The 22,681-nt window shown below is 41.4% G+C and overlaps 2 protein-coding genes across 3 annotated transcripts in view; one reads left to right on the top strand and one right to left on the bottom strand.

Moving 5' to 3' along the window:
• Window positions 1–2,573, bottom strand: part of LOC145390765 (adenosylhomocysteinase-like 1) — a 363,626-nt gene extending 361,053 nt beyond the window's left edge. The window contains exon 1 of one of the 2 annotated variants that reach the window (XM_080265565.1): window positions 2,473–2,573. In XM_080265565.1, coding sequence (XP_080121691.1) covers window positions 2,473–2,556 — 84 coding nt within the window. In that variant the 5' untranslated portion in view covers window positions 2,557–2,573. The remainder of the gene's footprint in view (window positions 1–2,472) is intronic. The other variant, XM_080265567.1, reaches the window with a different exon arrangement.
• An 8,986-nt stretch (window positions 2,574–11,559) lies between these two features.
• LOC145390624 (required for excision 1-B domain-containing protein-like) lies at window positions 11,560–21,923 on the top strand. The gene is made up of 4 exons (XM_080265418.1): window positions 11,560–11,625; window positions 13,263–13,359; window positions 16,283–16,484; window positions 19,946–21,923. The coding sequence occupies exons 1-4, from the start codon at window positions 11,619–11,621 to the stop codon at window positions 20,105–20,107; spliced, it is 468 nt and encodes a 155-aa protein (XP_080121544.1). The 5' UTR covers window positions 11,560–11,618; the 3' UTR covers window positions 20,108–21,923.
• The last annotated feature ends 758 nt before the right edge of the window (window positions 21,924–22,681 follow it).

The following is a 22,681-nucleotide window of genomic DNA, read 5'->3' as shown; positions in this document are numbered from 1 at the left end:
TATAATTTACTCTTGCTGTTTTCAGATTTTTCCTCAGATAAAAGAAAGGAATAAGACACTGAAGGATTTTGTGAAAGTTGTACCAACCCCAACACTAATTTTGAATGCTTCTCCTACAGTGAATAAAGTCATTTGATGGTTTGTTGGTTCGTATCATTTATAAAAGCTCCAACGTACTTGCATACATCAGGTTTGGTTACCTAATGGCTGCTCTCCACGCTGCTCGATCTCTGGCAGCTTCCCTATTCAGTACTGGACAAAGAATAAAGTGAATACAGTAGCCTACCTAATAATGTACAGTACGTCACCAGAGTATTATAACAACCCTAAACTGATATAACGTAATGGTGCTGAGGGGAACAGTTACCGTGTATTTGCAGTTCTTTCTAAAAGCAGTACTACAATACGACTTGCTAAATGAATACGGTACAATGCATTATTCGATTCAAGAAGTTATATTTTACTCAGCTTTGGAGAGGCTTTTCAAACTGGAAATGGTATATATAGCCTTCATTTATCCATTCACTACAAGAGTCCTTCCTGAATCTGAATATCACTTGGAGGTATCAATCATATATCATTTATAAAGGTTCCAATATGCTTGCTTACATCAGCCTTGGTCACCTATTGACAGCTCTCCATGCTGCTCAATCTCTGGAAGCCTCCCTGCTTAGGCCCTTATCCCTGAAGTCACGCACTAAGACCTCATGCCAGGTCTTTTTCGGTCTGCCTCTCGCAACCTTACCCCCGAAATTCACACTTCTCACTTTCCACATCCAACGGTCATCCTCCATCCTCTCCACATGCCCAACCATCTCAATCTGCCCTTTCTCACCACAAACAGATTAATCAGAGAACAATGTCACTGGCAAGAAGGGGGATAGTTTACCAATATTAGCAAAAGGGATGCTAAAATGAAGAAGAAAAAAAAAGTCTACCAGATCTGAAATGACTTCCGGCCTCTGGTTCCTTCTTCCTTGCATTAAAAAAAAAAAAAAAAAAGTCACTCCTCACTTTAGCCTTTCTTGACCTTCATTTCTGTCCCTGTTACTTCACTGCTTTTTTAGTTTGTTCCACTGCTTTTAAAAGAAGTAAAAATCATCAACACTTAAAATGCAATCAGAAAAAAAAAAAAAAATCCATAAAGAGCTAAAAAAAAAAAAAAAAAAAAAAAAACTGCAAAACTAAGGTGGTCCTGTGTCTCCTTAAGTATTACAAATTATCTATCTATCTATAGCCAGATGCCTTAATTCCATAAGGAGCAGCCACAAACAAATCACCTCCATGTCACCCTGTCCCCTGCCATTCATTACACTGCCCTCCCCAAAACTCACACCTCTGTCCCATATGCCTCTCCACTCCATCTTTTCATCTCATCCTTGGTCTACCTCTACCTCTCCCCCCCCTCCACCTCACACACATACACTCTCCTCATTAGTCTCTCACTCTCCATCCTCTCCACAAGGCCAAACCACCTCGATGTATTTCTCCTCATGCTTTCACTCGCACCACAATGCTCCACTTCCTATTATAATTCTCCTGCTACTACAAAACTAACATAACAGCTTCTCAAATTTCAATAAGCAAGACATATCAAAACTGCTTTATCCCTTTAAAAATAAGAACAGGTTGCGGTGTCTTAAATCAATCTATTATGTACTGTAATAATATGCTTAGGGAGTTCAGAGATGTATATTTAGGAAGAAGAAAAAGTACTGGTGTATTTTCACTTCTGTACACCCATGGAATTTCCCATATCCTATTGATTTTTCCATGTACTTATTGTATTGTGAATGATTCTGATGTTCATTCCCATCACAAATCATCCCAACTCAACAATCTCCAGTCTTCCCATAGAAACTGAAGTCAAAATCATTCAAAATACATGAAAATCGTGGCGGTGCCTCCCACCACACTACTTGTACCAGCCAACTGCAACCATGCCAGTCGTTCACCCCTGCTTGTGACTCACGAGTGGCATTTTAGCTATGATCAGCTGATTCACTCAAATACCATAATTACGCAGAAATGGTCACAGAAAACCCACCCCAAGTTATACAATAATGTCTACTCTATCCTAACTTCAAGTCTGGACGCTGTGTGAGCTAAACTATACGAGAAAATATGAAAAATGAAATTTTGGTTTTGTCACAGGTACCGATCAGCTGATTTCTATAAACAAACAAAGTCGACTTCATTTAAATCCACCTGTGGCATATTGGAAGGGAAATAAACAAGGAATCACGTCGAAAACATACTCAGAAGGGTACTAAAGCTCATGGTTGCCCGGGGCAACAAGGGAAAACCTCGAAAATAAAGAGAAAACGCGCAATACTCCCCAGAAAACAACACGATCATCCTCCCTCACCCCGACCCTAAACTTACATGTTTCTATTTACACGCCTATTTCACCCATTTTCCCTTGATTTCCCGGTGATTTTTTGGTACAGGTAAATGCATGGATCCCCTTACCTTCTCTCCATTAGGCACAGGTTTGGCTAGGGCCGCTTCGGAAATCTGCAGGGCACTAGCATCATTGGTAGTTTGCTCAGCCATCTTGACACGTCCACTCACTACCACTGCCAAAATCCAACTGAGGAGAAAGCGTGTGCAGGCTTCCTTGATCCAGGGCTGCACAGGTTCGCCGGGCCCTATTTCTTACCCTATACGAGTTTTTTCAGCGATAGTGAGGTGTTGTAAACTAGGCTGGAGGGTGGAGAAAGTGTGCAGGCCGACGGTGAGATGGACCATACGCAAATTTACAACCGCATTCAAATTTTACCACCGCCAAGACATCATGTTCTCTAGACGTTACGCTTTTTCTAATCCTCCTCTACTCTTTCCTATTCTCTGACGCTCTCAAGAACCAGAATAACGGCAAATTAAACAGTCACCATTAACAGGAATACCGTAGCAACGTACACCAACCTGTTGATCTCGTAGTCTGAACAGTTTTCGCGGAACCGTATTAAAGCTTACCTGCGCAGTCTGGAACCTCTTCAGTCTGTTGACGTCCTTTAATTTCCATCCTTGTTATTTCCAGACGATTTTATTCAGCTGAGAGAGAGAGAGAGACCGAAGATTTAAAACTCCCTCACAGTAGCACATTCACTCTGGCCTGGCGAAAGCTCTCTAACCGCTATATTGAAGGTTTGCTATGATTTGGTTTGTCTAGTAACCAAGGAGACTCATTCCTGGCACATAACCAAGGCTCTTTAAATTACATACAGTCTCTCTCTCTCTCTCTCTCTCTCTCTCTCTCTCTCTCTCTCTCTCTCTCTCAATCGAGGATGAGATGGAGGTATGTTGTGGAGAGATATTAGTAGGAGTGTTATGATACGGAGAATGGCGACGAGACGGCGAAGGACAGACTGACACGGAGGTTATTCAGAAGAGAAGATTTATGTCAGTACATAAATAAGATATAGTTTATTCATTTTAACGGCGTAAATTTTCCTTTTTTTGCAGCTTATTTCTGTCTATCCATCTGTCTACCTGTCTATCTATCTATCTATACATCCTTTCATCTACTTATCTATCTACCTGTCTATCTATCTATCTGTCTATAAATCCTTCCATCCACTTATCTATCAGTCTATCAATCTCTATCTATCCCTCTATCTATCTATCTGTCTATACATTCTTCTATCCATTTATCTATCTGACTGTCCATCTATCTATCCATCCATCCATCCATTTATCTATCTAGTCTCTCTCTCTCTCTCTCTCTCTCTCTCTCTCTCTCTCTATATATATATATATATATATATATCTATCTAGCTATACATTCTTCCATCCATTTATCTATCTATCTATCTATTTACCTGTCTATCTATCAATATATCCTTCCATTTATTTATCCATATCTCTATCCAGCTTTCTATCTATCTATCCATCCATGTGTCTATCTATCGCCAGGCGCCTTAATCCCATAAGGGGTGGCCACAAACAAATCCCCTCCATGTCATCCTGTTTTCCTGCCATTTGACTGCCCTCCCCCCAGCTCACCCCCCCCTTCCTCTCATACATCTCTCCACGCCATCCCTCCATCTCATCCTCGGTCTCCCCCTCCATCTTCCCCTCCACCTCACTCACATACACTCTTCTAGTCAGTCTCTCATTCTCCATCCAACATTTAACCCGTTCAGTCTGATTACGCTCTCTCTCTCTCTCTCTCTCTCTCTCTCTCTCTCTCTCTCTCTCTCTCTCTCTTAATACGTGAGCATGGAGAGGAGGCCTTCAGGTGGTGTCACTGATATAACCAGGCGGCTCCACTGCCCGGTTATACACACGTCCCTCAACTCCCTCCCTATCCCCCGAAGGGACGATGGTGGACTGCAGGAGAGGGGCAACTTCAGCCTGCAGTCCACTGGGTTCACGTGTCAGATGAACCTGGGGCTACTACTACTAACACAACTACTACTATCACTACTACTACTACTACCACCACTACTACTACTAGTACTGTTACTACTACTACTACTACACTTCTTGCTGTTATTACTAAAAGTGTACTGATAGTAGTAGCAGTAGTAGGAGTAGTAGCTGTGGTGGTAGTGGCAGTAGTAGCAGTAGTAATAGCAGTAGTAGTAGTAACAATAATAATAATAATAATAATAATAATAATAATAATAATAATAATAATACAGTAATAATAATAATAATAATAATAATAATAATAATGATAATAATAATAATAATAATAATAATTTAAACCAGCAACTTGGACGCCTAGTACAGTACTATGATGCTGATGTTTGTGATTGTGGCGGTACGAATGATTGGTGTAAGGCAGGCTGGAGGAGTGTTGTGCAGAGCAGGCTGTGTGGTTCAAGGAAAGTGTTGTGGCAGGGTGTGTGGTTCAAGGAAAGTGTTGTAGAGCAGGGTGTGTGGTTCAAGGAAAGTGTTGTAGAGCAGGGTGTGTGGTTCAAGGAAAGTGTTGTGGCAGGATGTGTGGTTCAAGGAAAGTGTTGTGGCAGGATGTGTGGTTCAAGGAAAGTGTTGTAGAGCAGAATGTGTGGTTCAAGGAATGCATGAACTATTTACCGCCTCGCTCCAACCTTCATCTGACATTTTTTTATTTATGATCGTTAGTTTACAGTTTTTTTTTTTACACCAGTTCCCTTCTAGGCCTATATGTTTACGGGTTATAAGGAAACATATATACAAGCATATAGATAGATAGATAGGTAGATAGATAGATAGATAGACAGAAAAAGAGGCTGAATATATCTGCTGTTTCCGTATTATTTATTTTCTGCTCAGTGCCTTTGATCCGTCGGGCTGAACTAAGCGGATATTCGTTGTAGACTTGTGAGCAGCAGTGCAAAATGTTGGTGTATTTTGGCGACGTATCAATCCTTCTTGAGAACGTATTCAAACCAGTCTCATGGCGAGTTTAGTTACACTTGTACGAGGGTGCCTAGTAGCATGGGACAACTGGCCTCTGCGCTATTCCTCTGTTCCTTATGCTCTTATCAGTGGTCGACCAGGCGTGTGTGATGGGAGGTGTGTGTGTGGCTGTATCGTTGGTGGAGAACGTTTGCCCGCCGATGTCTGTGATCTTTCGCGTGTTGGTTTGTGAATCGTCTGCTTGTGCGTTAACTGCAACCTTTACCGAGGTACAAACACACACACACACACACACACACACACACACACGCACGCACGCAGTTTCCAGCATCAAAGAGAGAGAGTAGGACATGCCATCCACCTTGAGAGAGAGAAAGAGAGAGAGAGAGAGAGAGAGAGAGACACATCAGACACAACTATCACAATCAATTACTTAATCAGTTTTACTAGCGTTGGGGTGGATGTTGATGTGAGCGAGAAGATTAGGAGACATACAATGAGGTGGTTTGGACATGTGGAGAGAATGGAGAATGAAAGACTGACTAAGAGGGTGTATGTAGGTGAGGTGGAGGGAGGGAGAGGGAGGGGTAGACCGAGGATGAGGTGGAGGGATGGAGTTGAGAGGTATATGAGGGAGAGGGGGGTGAGTTGGGGGGAGGGTAGTCAAATGGCGGGTGACAGAGCGACTTGGAGGCGTTTTGTCTGCGGCCACCCTTTGCGGGATTAGGGCGTCGGGCTATAGATATTGATAGACTAGCGTTGGCGGAGGTATGCCGTCTCGCTCCCTGACACCTTTTCCTAAGCGATTTATTTTACTACACTTTACTGTTACTCTTCTGTGTTACATAAAACCTTCCAATATCGCCATACTCTCCATAAATAATACTGTACAAAAAGATATTAAAGAAAACTCCCTAACGCCTTTTACTAAGCGATTTATTTTGCGTATTACATCTTACTCTACATAAATAACATACAAAAATATATTAATCACCAACGTCCAAAAATAAATGGCCAAGGATAGTCATAATGAAGAGTTGATTTGACTAGTAACCAAGGAGACTCATTTCTGCTTCAAACCTGTTCCTAGTCTTTGCTATCCACTCACCGTCTGTGCCTCTCTTCTGCACTGAATGTTAATGGGTTCTCTCTCTCTCTCTCTCTCTCTCTCTCTCTCTCTCTCTCTCTCTCTCATAGGTGCTACTACTACTACTGCTACTGTTTCATTACTACTACTGCTATTACTATTCAAATCATTACTACCACTACTACTCTTACTTTTACTATTACTACTACTACTATACCATCACCACTCCTACTATTATTGCTTCTACTACTATTACTACTACTACTACAACTTTTACTACCACTACTACTATTACCACCACCGCTACTACTATTACTGCTTCTACTATTACTACAACTACTACTGCCACTACTACTACTACCATCACCGCTACTACTACTACTACTACTACTATTAGTTATTATTACTATATACTATTACTACATATTCTTCATAAACCGAATTAAATCGTCTGGAGAGGAAGAATAAATCAGAAAAATATACAGAATCGGAATGAAGTGGTTAATACTATCTTTAATGGAACGAGTCTCCTTGGTTACTAGTCAAATCAACCCTCCAACCTAACGGAACTGAAAAGGGTTAGGGATCGTCAGGTTAGAAAAAAAAAAGAATTATAATAACATAGATGAAGATTATGGAAAAATATGTTGACTGAAATAATTGTAGACTGCGTAACACTTTCTCTGTAGCGAATTATTCTGCGCATTTTACATTAGCATCCTCTTAAATGCTAGCGAGGCAAATTATATGAACTCTAAAAACAATAAAATGTGAAATAAAGTAGTAAATAAAATAAATCGCTCAGAAAAAAGTGCCACGGTGACTACAATGAATCTTTAATATCTATCTAGCATTAGTTATTGTTCATTAAGACAACAGTAATATATCGCCCTCCTTCTAACAGTGATGCCGATAACCAAGCATTACTAAATTTCTTACTAGACTTCTGTCCATCCAAAGAGGTACTAATTGTTGGGGACTTTAACTTACCCCTTATCAACTGGAAATCAAGCACAGCACTGGCTATGAAATATCCTCCCCTCCATCAGTCATTCCTGGACTGTTTTGCATGTCTGGGTCTGCACCAGCGGGTAACTATGCCCACATATTTAAGCTCAGGCACCACTCTAGATCTTGTCTTCACATCCGAGAATGATAGAGTAGGAGAAATTGAAGTAGCGAGTCCCCTGCCCGGCTGTGGACACTGCCCGGTGTTAATACAATATTATTTTCAGGCTGCTGTTGTGACAGATAGCTATTTGCACACCAAGCGCTCCTGGCATAAAGCCAAATACAACAAAATAATAATAATCTGCGTGAAATAGACTGGCATTTTGAATTCAAAAGCCTGTCAATTGATGTCATGTATGACAGATTGCAGTCCATCCTTAGCCCACTAATTGACCAGTATGTGCCGGATATGCCTGGCAAACCTTCCTCACCTCCCAGATCGCCTCCCAAGGCCTTAAAAAACCATCGCAGGAAAGCCTGGGAAACATACAAACACTCCAGGAATGTTTATGGAAGACTATCTCCTGAGGCTTCCCGAGCTCTATCACACTACGACTCTCTCAACGACAGCTTTCGTAACTACCTTACACACATGCAAATCAATCACGAAATGTCACTGATTAGAAAACTACAGGTCTTCTCAAAACCATCTCACCAGTACATCAGAAATAAGAAAGTGGGTGCACCCTCAGTAGGCCCCATAAGATTGGACAATGGTGTGTTAACATCTGACTGTACTCAGATGGCAGAAACATTTTTGTACAGTTTACTCAACTCATGCTCCTTACGCTCCCTTCCCCCACCAAACTTTTGAGGGTATCCTCGACACAGTGACCCTATCCTCGCAAGAAGTGAGAAATAGGCTCGCAGCACTGGACCTGAACACCAGTATGGGACCTGATGGCCTCCACCCCAGTCTTCTGAATATTGCCCAGCCTTAGCCTTACCCTAGTTTTTGATATTTCAAAAGTCTGTCACCATTGGTAAATTGCCACATGATTGGAAAAAATCCATTATCATTCCTATATTCAAGAAAGGCTCTCGACACAAACCTCTTAACTATAGGCCTATTAGCCTAACCTCTGTCTGCTGCAAAACCCTGGAAAGATTTATTACAGAGGCATTATACAACTACCTTGACACTAATGGAGTGCTGTCAAATGAGCAGTATGGATTCAGACAGGGTAGAACTGTAGATGACCGTTACTCGTGTATAATGATGTTACGGCGTGGGTGGATGCTGGGTATGTTGTGAATGTTGTCTTGTTTGACTTTAGCAAAGCCTTTGACATCGTCAACCATTCGATACTCACTGACAAGCTGAGGCTACTTGGGGTCAGTGGTTCCTTGCTAACTTGGATCTCTGACTTCCTGTCCGGCCGCACCATGCAAGAGTCTGTGTCTGGCTGCGCCAGTTCCTCTAGGAATGTTCTCAGTGGTGTTCCCCAGGGATCTGTTCTAGGCCCCTTGCTCTTTCTGGTATATATAAACTTTCTACCCTCATACATAATCTCCAAATGTAAATTCTTTGCTGACGACATGAAGATTTACCTCGAGTTGCGCCAAAACACTTGTTCCACATTAGCTGCAGATATAAGTACATGCCAGAAGGACATTGATATGGTCTACAATGTCGCTGAGTCCTGGGGTTTACGTTTCAGTCTTGACAAGTGTACTGTTCTGCGATGTCAGAGAGGCCCAGTAGACTGGAATTCTATTGGCGCACTTCGGTACTGTCACATGAACAACACCAGCCTCTCCGTAGAAACTACACACAAAGACTTGGGTATCTTGGTTGACAGTTCACTGAAATTTCATTCGCACATAAGAAATACTGTAAAAAAGGCAGCAAGCCTGTCAAATAATTTATTAAAGTCCACCCTCTGTCGAGACCGAGATTTTATGTTGACTATTCAAATCCCACATCAGACCCATCATGGAGTTTGGCTCCACTGTATGGAACACAGGCTACCACGGATATCAGAGGCTCCTGGAGTCTGTACAGCGCAGATGGACTAAGCAAATCAATGGCCTGTCCGAACTCAGTTATGCTGACCGTCTGAAAAACTTGGGCCTGTATTCTGTAAAAGGGAGACTGATCAGAGCTGACCTCATTAAATGCTGGAAAATCTTCCATCGCCAGTCCCCAATTGCACCGCCTGAGCTTTTTTCTCTTCCTTCATTAACTCACACCAGGGGCCATAGATTCAAGGTGGCCAAGCCCCGCACTTCAGCCGAGTGTAGACGCAGGTTTTTCAGCATCAGATGTATAGACCTCTGGAACTCTCTTTCAGATGATGCTGTCAGCGCTGACTCAGTTGCATCATTTAAAAAGTCCCTCCACTCACAACCAGGTCACATCCTGTTCGACTATATTGAATAACTACGATTCTTAATTCGAAGTCCTTTAAGTAGTGCAACTACCGTGCATATGGCACAAAACTCAGCCTCTAATCAATAGTCTATTCTGATGATGCTGTACAGTATATAGGAAACGGGGCTAGCGTGCCAGCAGGTATGGGCTGCCCTACTTCTTGAAAAGCAGATTCGTACCGAGCCATACTGTTAATTGTAATAGGGTAGCCAACCAGGTGAGTAAACCAGGTGAGTAAACATATTAAAGGCATGAAGGAAAATATTAATACTAGAGCTGTACCGAGCTTGAGAGGGTTATTGTGGACGAAATATTGCCGCCAGAACATTCGACAATGGTCCTTATTCTTGATTGTTAAAGAATCTCCCTAATATCCCCTCCTTAGCTATTTATTTTTAGCTTTGGCTGGTTAACGTCCTTTTGTACGTTATTTCTCCACAGTATGGCGATATTGGATGGATTAGGAAGCACAGAAGAGGACAGGAAGGTGTAATAAACCAAATAAATCACTTAGGAAAAGGTGTTAGGGAGCTTCCTCAACCAACGAGAATACTGGCCAGTAATTCAGCAAGGATGACCCGATAATCAAAGAGCATCAATATGAAAAGTAGATTTGATATGCAGTAGTTTCATGTATACTCTACTTTGCTCTCTCTCTCTCTCTCTCTCTCTCTCTCTCTCTCTCTCTCTCTCTCATTTTATGTTAGAACACATATTGATTTAGTTTAGACTACCAATCAGCACAACTCAATAAAGGATGAGAGAAATGAAAAATATTGTAAATGTCAAAGTTATACCTTTTACATTTTCTTTGACATTAAGTGAAGAGAATTATTTTCGTGGATACCTTATGTAGTTTTTATTCCCACAAATTATGATTATTACAAGGAAACTGGGCATCCAGTAAAAGTTATTGTAAAGCTTCCGCTAAGATAAATGCATTGGAAAATATATCATTTGTCAGAAAAGGATGTTGCGAGGGATTTCACTGGAATTCATCGACGTCGTAACCTTTCGTAGAACACCATTCGTGCATCGTCATTTGTTTTTCTCAATTTATGATAATCTATGACATACGAAGCTGAGAAACTTTTACTATAAGTTGTTCATACTTTATTCAGTACCGATTTATATCACAAACAACCACAGTGTGTATGCTATTGGTAATATATTGTAAATTATAACGCTCTAGTTGCCACCTCACGTGTAGAGGCAGCCCTTTGCCAGAGGCACTTTTAGCTGCTTTGGTAACTTTCCTCGAATTATATGAGGAAATGTCACAATTACGTCAAAAAACTGCTACCAGATTCTTTTTTCTTATCAAAGCTAACGTTATAAATATTGTGATAAGCAAGATATTTGACAAGTGGAAAATGAATGAAGTTCTTTCAAAGTCATGGGATTCGGAGCCTCAGGTTAAAAAATTCCCGCTGTAAAAGGCCTCCATCACCAATTTCAAGTTTTCATTTATTTACTGCATAATTAACTGTTATTTGGATGACGAATTATTGCTATCGTAGACACAGCTAACATAACTATTAAGCAAGAAATGTTGTAAGGGATCACCCTGTGATAAATATAAAATAAGTAAAATATATAAAACTCATTGGTTAAGGACACTAGAAAAATAATATTCAAATTTTGACAATAATTTATATGATTTATGATCCTTCCAAAATCGTATTATACAATTATGATACTTCTAATTCGAATCGTTGTTTACATTCGAGCTGTCACCCGGCACTGCAGCACCTCACACCTATTTTGCCAGATTTTATCAGCATTAACCCGGATATGAAAGGTTTGTGGGCTCTTTTTGGGGTTTTTATGATGGAAGGGGTTTATGTGCATTGAGTTGCAGCTAAATATATGCCTCGGTGGTGAGATACGAGGTAAAAAGAAAGTGGGTCCGACAGCCTTCATTGCCTTACCCACGAAAAAAAATGTGGCCCAGGGGTATAATGATAGTACGGAACGAGTACTGATTTTATGGGATTATATTTACAGAATTTAAGTATATTTCGCGATGGAGTATGTCAGATTAACCACAGCCAGTTAAAATGTCGAGTTTAAGCTGTGAATGGAAGTACGGTATATATCGGAAGACAGCCTGTTGATTCATTACTCCTTTTAGCTTAAGTTTTCTTGCTTTTAAATGTTTTTGTCATTGTATTACTGTATTTTATTGAGTTTTGTCATCGTATTACTGTATTTTATTGAGTTTTGTCATCGTATTACTGTATTTTATTGAGTTTTGTCATCGTATTACTGTATTTTATTGAGTTTTGTCATTGTATTGCTGTATTTTATTGAGTTTTGTCATCGTATTACTGTATTTTATTGAGTTTTGTTATCATATTGCTGTATTTTATTGAGTTTTGTCATTGTATTACTGTATTTTATTGAGTTTTGTCATCGTATTGCTGTATTTTATTGAGTTTTGTCATCGTATTGCTGTATTTTATTGAGTTTTGTCATCGTATTACTGTATTTTATGGAGTTTTGTCATATTACTGTATTTGATTGAGTTTAGGATGGATGGAGAGGTGTATGAGAGAGGGGGGTGTGAGCTGGGGGAAGGGCAGCATAATGGCAGGGGACAGGGTGACATGGAGGTGATTTGTTTGTGTCTACCCCCTATGGGACTAAGATGTCTGGCTATAGATAGAAATAGGAGTGCATCCAAGGAGTGAAGGGGTTAATGAAGGCTTTAACAGTCTAACCCCCCCCCCCAGTTTGAAAAATATCCAGAGCTTAATAAAATAATGAAAGGATTGATTGAATAAAAAAAAAGAAAAAAACTGGCAGCACAATTGTCAGGGTCATTTTCCACTGGGGATGATGACAGATATCATGTAGGTCTATCATTTTCTTTATAGCCTGATGCCATGACCATAATCCTGTAAGGGGTGGCTGTTTGTCTGAGTTAGTTGTTTTATGGGGAGGGTCGCTAACCCTCTGCCAACCCACTTGCTAACATGTAGGGAAAATGTATCGGTTGGTTATATGGTTACCACCTAGCACCGTAAGTGGTTACCTGACTTACAGGCAGGGCCGACTTTAAGCTAATTGGACCAATTGCTCCCAGTTGGTTCCTGTGCCCATGGGGGCCCTGTGCTAGGGAACTACGGTAGGCCTAATCTACTCTGTTTTGTCAAGTACCGTACACACAGCAACACATTGCAACATACACCCAACACCACGTTGCAGGTTTTACGGAGAACCACTGTATGTACTTTTCAGAGGTGACCAGGCTGTACTGAAAATACATCATCATATTGAAAAGGTTAACTGCAGTCACCGAATTTGGGTCTTAATTTTCCCAGTCTCGTATCATCAGGTTCGTGTATATTGTAGTGAAATTTAAGAGACATACCTGTACTGAAAATACGTCATTGTATGGAAGGGGTTCACCACAACTTGTCCCGGTACCCGCAGACCAAAGCGTGATGGATGGGGAGGGCGTGGAGTGCCTGGTGCAGCGCTTCAACCAGCTGCAGGAGGAACGTGTACACAGCTACAGGCTCCTGGAAGAGTACGTACGCTGTAACTGTTATCTGTGTTTGTATTTGTTTTTTTGACTCTGGGCAAAGACTTCAGGGCCTATTCCCAAGTCCCAGTAGTCCTCCTTGGGGCCCATATTCCTCCTGCATCTCCACATGTCACCACTTCGACGTTAACACTCACCGTCCATATTGAATACTTGCTAGGGCTGTCTCATACAGGACTGGTGTATTGGTATTAGCAGGGGTACTTTTATGACACGATGACATGTTGGCGGGTCATCTGGCAGATCAGAAAAGTCTGCTTTTTAAGAAATCCAAATCCTTAAACTGTTCCCTGCCCCAGCCGGGAATCGAACCTGGGCCCATTAGGACCGTAGACCGTCTCTCTACCGATTCTGCCACCTCCTCTCTTTATCTCATCTTTAATGTCAGGACCAACTTGCCTAGCCCCAGGCTTCTGTGCTCCTCATGGGGCAACATAGGATCGGATGATGGATGGATGGATCTCTTTATCTGTCCATACCTGTGTCTGTTTCTACCTATTTTGTATCTCTGTAGTATGTCCATTTTATAAGTTGCCTTCATAATCACAGTGACAACTATTTACATTTATTTTACCATCTCTAGATATTTTTCAGCTCGAGAGATTATGTTGATAGGGTCAGTCTTTGTCTCCAGCAGCCTCATTCACTACCACCCTCATCTAAGCTGCATAAATGGTCTGGCATTAGCAAGTACTGTATGAAGTATATATAAGACATTCTCAGGCATAGATTTTACAGCCTTTTCTGTCCTTAAATCAACAGTAAAGTAATAGAAACTGCTTGTTAAACTTAATATTGCTTACATTTCCTTTTTTGAATCCTCCCCCTTTTTTTTCAAACTTAATATTGCTTAATTTCCATTTTGAAGCACCCCTATTTTTATTTTTGAAGCCCCCCCTTTTTTTCTAACTTAATATTGCTTACATTTCCATTTTTGAAGCCCCCCTATTTTTATTTTTGAAGCCCCCCCTATTTTTATTTTTGAAGCCCCCCTATTTTTATTTTTGAAGCCCCCCCTATTTTTATTTTTGAAGCCTCCCTTTTTTTCACACTTACTATTGCTTACATTTCCATTTCTGAAGCCCCCCCTATTTTTATTTTTGAAGCCCCCCCTTTTTTTCACACTTAATATTGCTTACATATTCCTTTTTGAAGCCCCCCCTATTTTTATTTTTGACGCCCCCATTTTTTTCTAACTTAATATTGCTTACATTTCCATTTTTGAAGCCCCCACCCCCCCCACTTTTTTCTGTGTCAGTTAACAATGATACTTGGTGCCTTGTAGCTCCAGTATCACCAAGTCTGTAATGGCCACCTGCCCTGGATGTCACCAATTCTCACCAGGGGCCTGGGATTTGAACTTAGGTGTCCCTCTAATCTGTTTGTGTAGAGGGAATGGGGTTACGCAGCATGTTGTTCTTGTAGTCTATGTGTTATTCAGTGTTCATGAGGCTAGAGAACAGATTTTATACTCTGTTCACTCTACCTTGGCCTAGAATTACCATACATCTTCAGTGTCAAGTTATAACAATAGATTAAGACTAGGATATGATGCTAGTCACAGAGAAGTGCTACTGAAAGGATGCAAAGCCACAGTATTATCCCTTTCTGCAACTGAGCTATGTGATGTAAACTGCAAAAAGGTGAAAATCTGGGCCAAGTTGAAGTGAAGGAACTGTAGTCTTGTTGGAGATGTACCGGTATGTATCGGTATGTGTAGTAGTCTCTCTCTTTCTCTCTCTCTCTCCCCCCCCATCTGAGGATGTTGTTCAATGGCAACTGCTGTCCTTTAGATCCACATCATTCCCATGGTAGGGATAATGTTAACCATCCACCTTCTGTTGATCAGTAATAATTTATACCGGAATTTTGTTTCGTTTCGTTATTGAAGGCATCAACATGCTTGCATGCATCGGCCTTGATCACCTAATGGTGGCTTTCCATGCTGCTCGATCTCTGGCAGCCTCCCTGTTCAGCCCTGTAACCCCGAGGTCACAATTAATGACCTCGTCCCATGTCTTTTTTGGTCCACCCCACGCAACCCCACCCCCAGTATTAATGCTTCTCACCTTCTGCACCCAATTATCATCCCCCATCCTCTCCACATGCCCAAACCACCTCAATCTACTTCTTCTCATCACAACACCAATACACTCCAGTTCCATCCTACCTCTCAACTCTTCCATCGTAAACCTAGCCCCCCCAGGCCTTGCACTCAGGGACGCACTGCACATCCACCTAATCACTGTCATTTCTGTATGTTTGAGCCTGCAGATATCCTCCTCCTTTACTGCCCAGGTCTCATTACCATACAGGATTACATTTCCCCAATCATACAGCTATTTTCCAATTCCCCTAATTTACAGTACCATTTCTTTGGAATTGGGCATGATATTTTGGAACTCCTTCATTCATGCATTGACACCTTATAAGTTCTTAGCTGAAACCCATAGATTTGCAGTCTCACAGTTTTGTAAATACAATCACAGTAAACATACACTATATATGGGAGGGATGTCACAGAGCTGCAGAGTTTGAAGCATTCCTGGTATCTCATTTTTACTTCATTCTGGTTTGTGCCTGCTTAGATCAGAGGTGTATGTAAAAGTGGTGGAGAGGGAATGGGAGACCGAAGATGTGATGGATAGATACAGCAATGGCATGAGGGTAGTGTGAGGTGGAGGGAGGGCAGACTGATGATGGAAGGGAGGGCGACAGTGGCAATTCTTTTACGACCACTCCTTTTGAGATTAAGGTGATTTGTTAGATAAGTATCCCCAGGCTGTAGAAGTTGAGGCAAGTTTTCTTTACTGTTTTTATGAACTAAGAAGAAAGTCTGTCAAACAAAAAAAAACTGGAAGAAAGTCTGTCAAACATTGTAACCTACTGTACTGCATCCTTCCCCCAGGGGCCACAAGATCTACCTCAGCACTGGTCCAAGCTACGACTTCCCCACTTTCCGCCAGCTGGTTCATGACGTCACGCAGGACTTCAAGCGCATCTCCTTAGGCATCATTGACCTGGAGAAGACCATGAGGACGGAGGGACACACCAATGCTGCTGACCTACTCGCTAACATACAGGAGTGTGAGAAGAAGAAATTGGAGTTGGTAGGTGGAATTTAATGTTTGGAGTAGGCTAATTTAAGTCAGTTCTCCTTTGTGTTTCTGGTGCCATAACCACAACCACTGAGAATTCCATGCTGTGCCTGACTCTTCCCTTCTGTCTATGGTCAGATGCTTCAGTCCTGTAAAGGGTAGCCACAAACAAATCGCCTCTATGTCACCCGGTCCCCCACCATTTCACTGCCCTCCCTCCAGCTCATCCCTTTCCCCCTCTCTCTCATATACCTCTCCAGTCCTTCCCTCCATCTCATCCTTGGCCTCCCCCTCCACCTTACTCACATGCACTCTTGTTAGTCTCTTGCTCTTCGTCCTCTCCACATGGCCAGACCACCTCAGTGTATTTCTCCTAATGCTTTCTATCAAATCCACATCCACACCACAATGCCCCTTTACTTCCTCAGTTGTCAGTCTGTCTCTCCATGTGACTCCACATGCTCCTCTCAGATAACTCATATCCACTGCTTTCATTTTTGACTTGTGTCCTTCCAACAAGGTCCAAGCTTCACTTCGATACGTTAGAGTTGGTATCACAATATTATCATCCACCAACTTTTTTACTTCCATGCTCACTTCCCTATTTCTTATCACTGCTGTCAAAGAACAAGCAACCTGTCTTCTTTGTTGTACCCTTTCAAGTACTTCACCCTCCAAACTTCCATCCTTATTCATCACACTGCCCAAGTACAGTATGTAAATGCACTCACATTCTCCATTTCCTCAACCAGCCTCACTGTACATTCAGTGACTCATTTCTCTGGAAGACCATAAGTTTACTCTTCCCCACATTCACCTATAGATTCCGTTTATTACACACACTTCCAAACTCATTCACCAAGCATTGCCGTTCCCCTTCCTCTTCACAGGTATCATCTGGAAACAACAGTACAGGGAGTTTCCAAACACTGCCCTGACTCATTAGGGCCGCTCCAACATCCACTGCCCCGCCGTATATCTCTGTTATAACCCCATCCATATACAGATTGAACAACCATGGGGACATGACACGTCCCTGTTTCAATCGGACATTTAAATAGAAAATTCACTCAATTCGCTATCCACATGCACTGCAGCCTTAGCACCCTCATACATACTCTTCACGGCATTCAACAACTTCCCATTTACTCCATATATTCTTAATATTTTTCACATTCTGTGTCTATCCACCCTGTCATATGCTTGATCCAAATCCATGAAGGCCGCATACAGCTTCTTTCCCTTGTCTTGAAACTTTTTCACTAAAGACCCAAGAATGAATATCTGATCTGCGCAGCCTCTTCCTTTCCTAAAACCCCCAGTTCTTCACCAACAAATTCCTCTGTTATTTCTCTAACTATATCAGTAAGTATCCTACCATACACTGTACTTTTCCCATTAACTAAGAAGACAAATGCCCCTTTGATTACCAAACACTTCTTTTTCCCCTTTTCTTCTGTACAGGGGAATAACTATGCTGTACTTGACTTCCAGTCCTACAGGACTCTATCTTCCACCCAGGCCAATCTGCACATCTTCCATATCCATTCTGCTACTATTGCTCCCCAATACTTCAGCATTTCACCACACTTCATGTATTCCTGGGGCTTTCCCCATTTTGACTTTCTTCATTGCGTCCACAACTTCCATCCCATTGATTTCTTCCTCTCTTCTCATCTCCGTCCTTCTCTCAGCCATTCCCCAGCCATTTATCCTTGCATCACTTTCATTCTCTGTGTGTAACAGTACCTGAGTGTGTTCTCTCCATCTGCTCACTTTTCTCCTTTCTCCACTATCAATCTACCATTTTGTGTACAGGAGAATGATTATAAGCTGACTTCCAGTCCTCCCCTACCTTCCTCCCAGGCCAGTCTGCACATCTTCAATATCCGTTCTGCTGCTGTCTCTCCCCCACGCTTCATCATTTCACCACACACTCCATCTATTCCTGGGGCTTTCCCCATTTTGACTTTCTTCATTGCTTCCACTACTTCCATCCTACTGATTTCTTCCTGTCTTCTCATCTCCTTCCTTCTCCCAGCCACTTATACTCACATTATTTTCATTCTCTTTGTTTAACAGTTTCTTAAAGTGTTCTCTCCATATGATTACTTTTTCTTTCTTCTCCACTATCAGTCTACCATTTTTATATTTCACTTCCGTGCTAACTTCCCTAGCCACTTATACTCGCATTACTTTCATTTTCTGTGTTACCAGTTCGTTAAAGAGTTCTCTTCATCTGCTCACTTTTTGTCCCTTCTGCGCTAGCAGTCTACTATTTTTATCTTTCACCTACCTCTTTATCATCCTGTCTAACTCTCTTTACCTCCTTCCAGAACATTTTCATACATTCCCCCCACTTTACACTCCAGTTCCTTTCAAATTCCTCATCCACTCTCTTACTAATCTTTTCACCTCTCTCTTCCTCTCTACGTATAACGCTCTCTTCCATCTCTCAGCTTCCTATGTGCCTTTGCTTCCCATCCACTCATTTTATGCTGTGGTAATTTATTTTCATCTGGCAAAGATCCCTAACTTCTTTTAGCCTGGTTGATGGCCAAGTGTATGTAGGCAGACTGGAGAGTTGCTTTGACTATTAACTAAGGAGGCTTACTTCTATCTCGCATCAAAGGTTCATCAAATTTCATGACTTGGTATCCTTATCTCCACTTGGTTCACACTGAAGAACATTTGCATATATTGCAATCTGTTACCTGCTGTGAAAATCAGATGCATGAGGTGAGTGTCTTGTGGTGCGAGAGGCTGCATCATGGCAAGGGCAGAGTTGCTTAAGTGTGAGTTGTACAGTACTGTATTTTGTGTGACGTCAAGGATAAGGGACTGAATAGGGAGGCTGCCAGAGATCAATTAATGTGGAGAGCTGCCATTTGGTGACCAAGGCTGATGCATGGGAGCTTGTTGGAGCTTTTATAAACAATACAATACTGAAAAGCAGGGAAGGGTGATGGCCACATTTTAGCCTGGCTGGATGCACTTACGTCTATTTGTAGGTCAGTTTCTGTGGGATGAACGTCTGGTGAACTAATGCAAGTACTATATATGAAAGGGGATACATATTACTACCCCCACGTATCAAAATATTTGTCATAGTTCAGGTTTAACCCAAAAGGACACAGATTGGGAATTGAATGTTTTATCTACTCATTGTGGTTTGGGTAACAGAATCATAAGTGCTGTGACTGGTGCCTTTGTTATGTAGTAAATATATATCGTCACCCCATTCTTGGTTGGAGAAAGAGGTCTGGATGATGATGATGATGATGATGATGGTGATGGTGATAATGGTGATGTTGAAGTTGATGGTGATGATGAAAATGGTGGTGATGGTGATGATGACAGTGATTATGATGATGAATGACAGTAGACAAAAACCAGACTAAGGTGGCAGTGTGTCGAGTGTGACCCATGTGTGTTTCTGGCACGTCAAGTCACCAACGCAACATCCTCCACAGACGGCGCACCTCCAACTGGCACGTCAGATGGTGGCGGAGAATGAGGGCGGGGAACTGGAGGAGGCCAAGGTGCGTGAAATCCGGGGACAGCTGGCAAAGGTGGTGGATGAAATTAATGACCACCTGACTGACCTCCGCTACCTGGCCGACACACAAGTATAATCCCAGCCAACATAGGTCACATGTTTCCAGGGGAGGGTGATTGGTAGGGGTGACACGTGCTGGAATTAGCCCTTTCAGCTTGAGGACAGATCTCTATTAGCCCCTTGATGACGACAAACCACTCCAAAGACGCAAAAGAATCATCTGAATTGGCAAAAAAAATATCTCACACATACAGGTCATGATTTTCCCCTTTTCCAACACACATACATGAGTTGGAATATGGGTTGAAGTTTCCCCTTTGCATTGGTGTCTTAGTTTATTCTGGCTATCATCCATCCATCCATCGTCCAATCCTGCGTTGCCCCATGAGGAGCGTAGGAGCCCGGGGCTAGGCAAGTTGGTCCTGACATTTAAGATGAGAGTGAGGTTACCCGATGATTTTATTTAGTTTTGAAGAGCATCGTAGTAGAGAAGGGGTGACCAAAAGCAATGTCTAACCACTCTAGTTCTGAAGGTCTCGGAAAGTAGCAAGAACTGAATGAGAACCGACATTGGATGGAAGAGTCTGATTTTAATACTGCCCCTCAACATCACAATACATTTAGGCTGGTTTTCTCTTTGGGCAAGGAAGCTCCCTAACACCTCTTCCTCGGTGACTTGTTATTGGATCCAGCTGGTTAATATACAGTAATTTTTTTCCGGTGTTTATGAAGAGTATGGCAACATCAGAAGGATTTTTATAACATAGACAAGGACCATACGGTTTAGAAAACAAAATAAATACCAGTAACTTAGGAAAAGGTTTTAGGAAGCAAAATAAACAGCTTAGGAAGAGGTTTTAGGAAGCAAAATAAACAGGATAGGAAGAGGTGTTAGGAAGTAAATTAAATAGCTTAAAAAGAGGTGTTAGGAAGCAAAATAAATAGCATAAGGAGAGGTGTTAGGGAGCTTCTTTAACTGATAGGAAGACAGGCCTTACACACTTTGAAAAGTCCTCCAGTTGACCCCCCAAAAAGGTCTCAGTTCTGCATATCAACAACAGATCACGAGTCCTTGGGCTGAAAGGATTGATACAGCACACACTACAAAGAAAACGCATCATAAAGACTTACTACAAAATACATAATAGAGTCTTAGATCCACAAAATACATAATAGAGTCTTAGATCCACAAAATACATAATAGAGTCTTAGATCCACAAAATACATAATAGAGTCTTAGATCCACAAAATACATAATAGAGTCTTGGATCCACAAAATACATAATAGAGTCTTAGATCCACAAAATACATAATAGAGTCTTGGATCCACATAATACATAATAGAGTCTTAGATCCACAAAATACATAATAGAGTCTTAGATCCACAAAATACATAATAAGGTCTTGGATCACTTGCCAATCACTGCATGGGTAAGGAAAGGCAGTGAAGATGGTAGTATAAACAGATGGATTATTTTTATGACCCTTTTGACTGTTATTCTGTACTGCAATAATGTTACACAGGATTTTTAAGTGTTGAAGGTTGTTGGTGATGCACGTGTGTTGAATAACGTTGAATGTTATAGCGAGATCTGTGCAATATTGTTCTTCCAGTCCGTGTACTGTTAAGATTCGTAAAGTCTATCTGTCTCTTGTAATGTCTACCTGTCAGTCATAAAGTCTATCTATCTATCTACAGTCAGACGCCCTAATCCCTTTTTGGTCTCTGAGTTGTTTTACGTGGAGGGGCACTAACCCTCCGCCAATCAGCTTGACGTGTTGGGAGTACAAAAAGTAATATTGGATTTTTATTACAATTTCCTGTAATGTATAAGGTTATTTTTTGAACAGTTACATTCTTAAAGTAATATTGGTTTTATATTACATTTTTGAGTAATTTATGAGGTTATTTTTCTTACAATTACATTCTTAAAGTAATATTGGTTTTTATATTACATTTTCCCATAATTTGTAAGACTATTTTTTGTTATGATTATATTCTTAAAGTAATATTGTTTTTTATTTAATTACATTTTCCAGTAGTGTGTAAGGTAATGTTTCTTCACTGTGCATGCAAGGTTAACTCAACGTGAAGTATATGGTGGATGGATTTAGTGTTATATCTAGCTGTCTATCTATCTATTGCCAGACGCCTTAATCCCGCAAGGGGTGGCCACAAACAAATCGCCCCCATGTCGCCCTGTCCCCCTCCATTTCACTACCCTGCTCCCAGCTCACATCCGCCCCCTCTCTCGTATACCTCTCCACTCCCTCCCTCCATCTCATCCTTGGCCTCCCCCTCCCGCTCCCTCCCCATCATCCCTGTTTATTTCTGTTGTGGTTTGTGTTGCAAGTTTTTTGAACCCTGGGATTTTGAGAATGCTAATTAGTAATACATCACCATCTGATCTCGAAATAAACAGATCTCGTATTTGGCTGTCTGTTATCTTTTGTTTTTCTTGGAGGGAAGAATCGTGTGGGCTTCTGGCCTTTGGTTCCTTCTTCCTTGCATAAAGAAAAATAAAAAATAAATTAAAATGCTCTGTACTTGTATGATATTTCCCTTTGAGGACTGTCCATGGGGTCTTATCGCCTTTTTTGTGCCTCTTTATTCTTACAAGGCTTTCATGATGGCTATACAGGTAGTGGC

Source organism: Coenobita brevimanus, chromosome 15 (assembly GCF_032717465.1).
Source record: "Coenobita brevimanus isolate Jiangsu-jjx chromosome 15, ASM3271746v2, whole genome shotgun sequence".
In the NCBI taxonomy this organism is placed as follows: Eukaryota; Metazoa; Arthropoda; class Malacostraca; order Decapoda; family Coenobitidae; genus Coenobita; species Coenobita brevimanus.
This window is presented reverse-complemented; position numbering and strand designations above follow the sequence as displayed.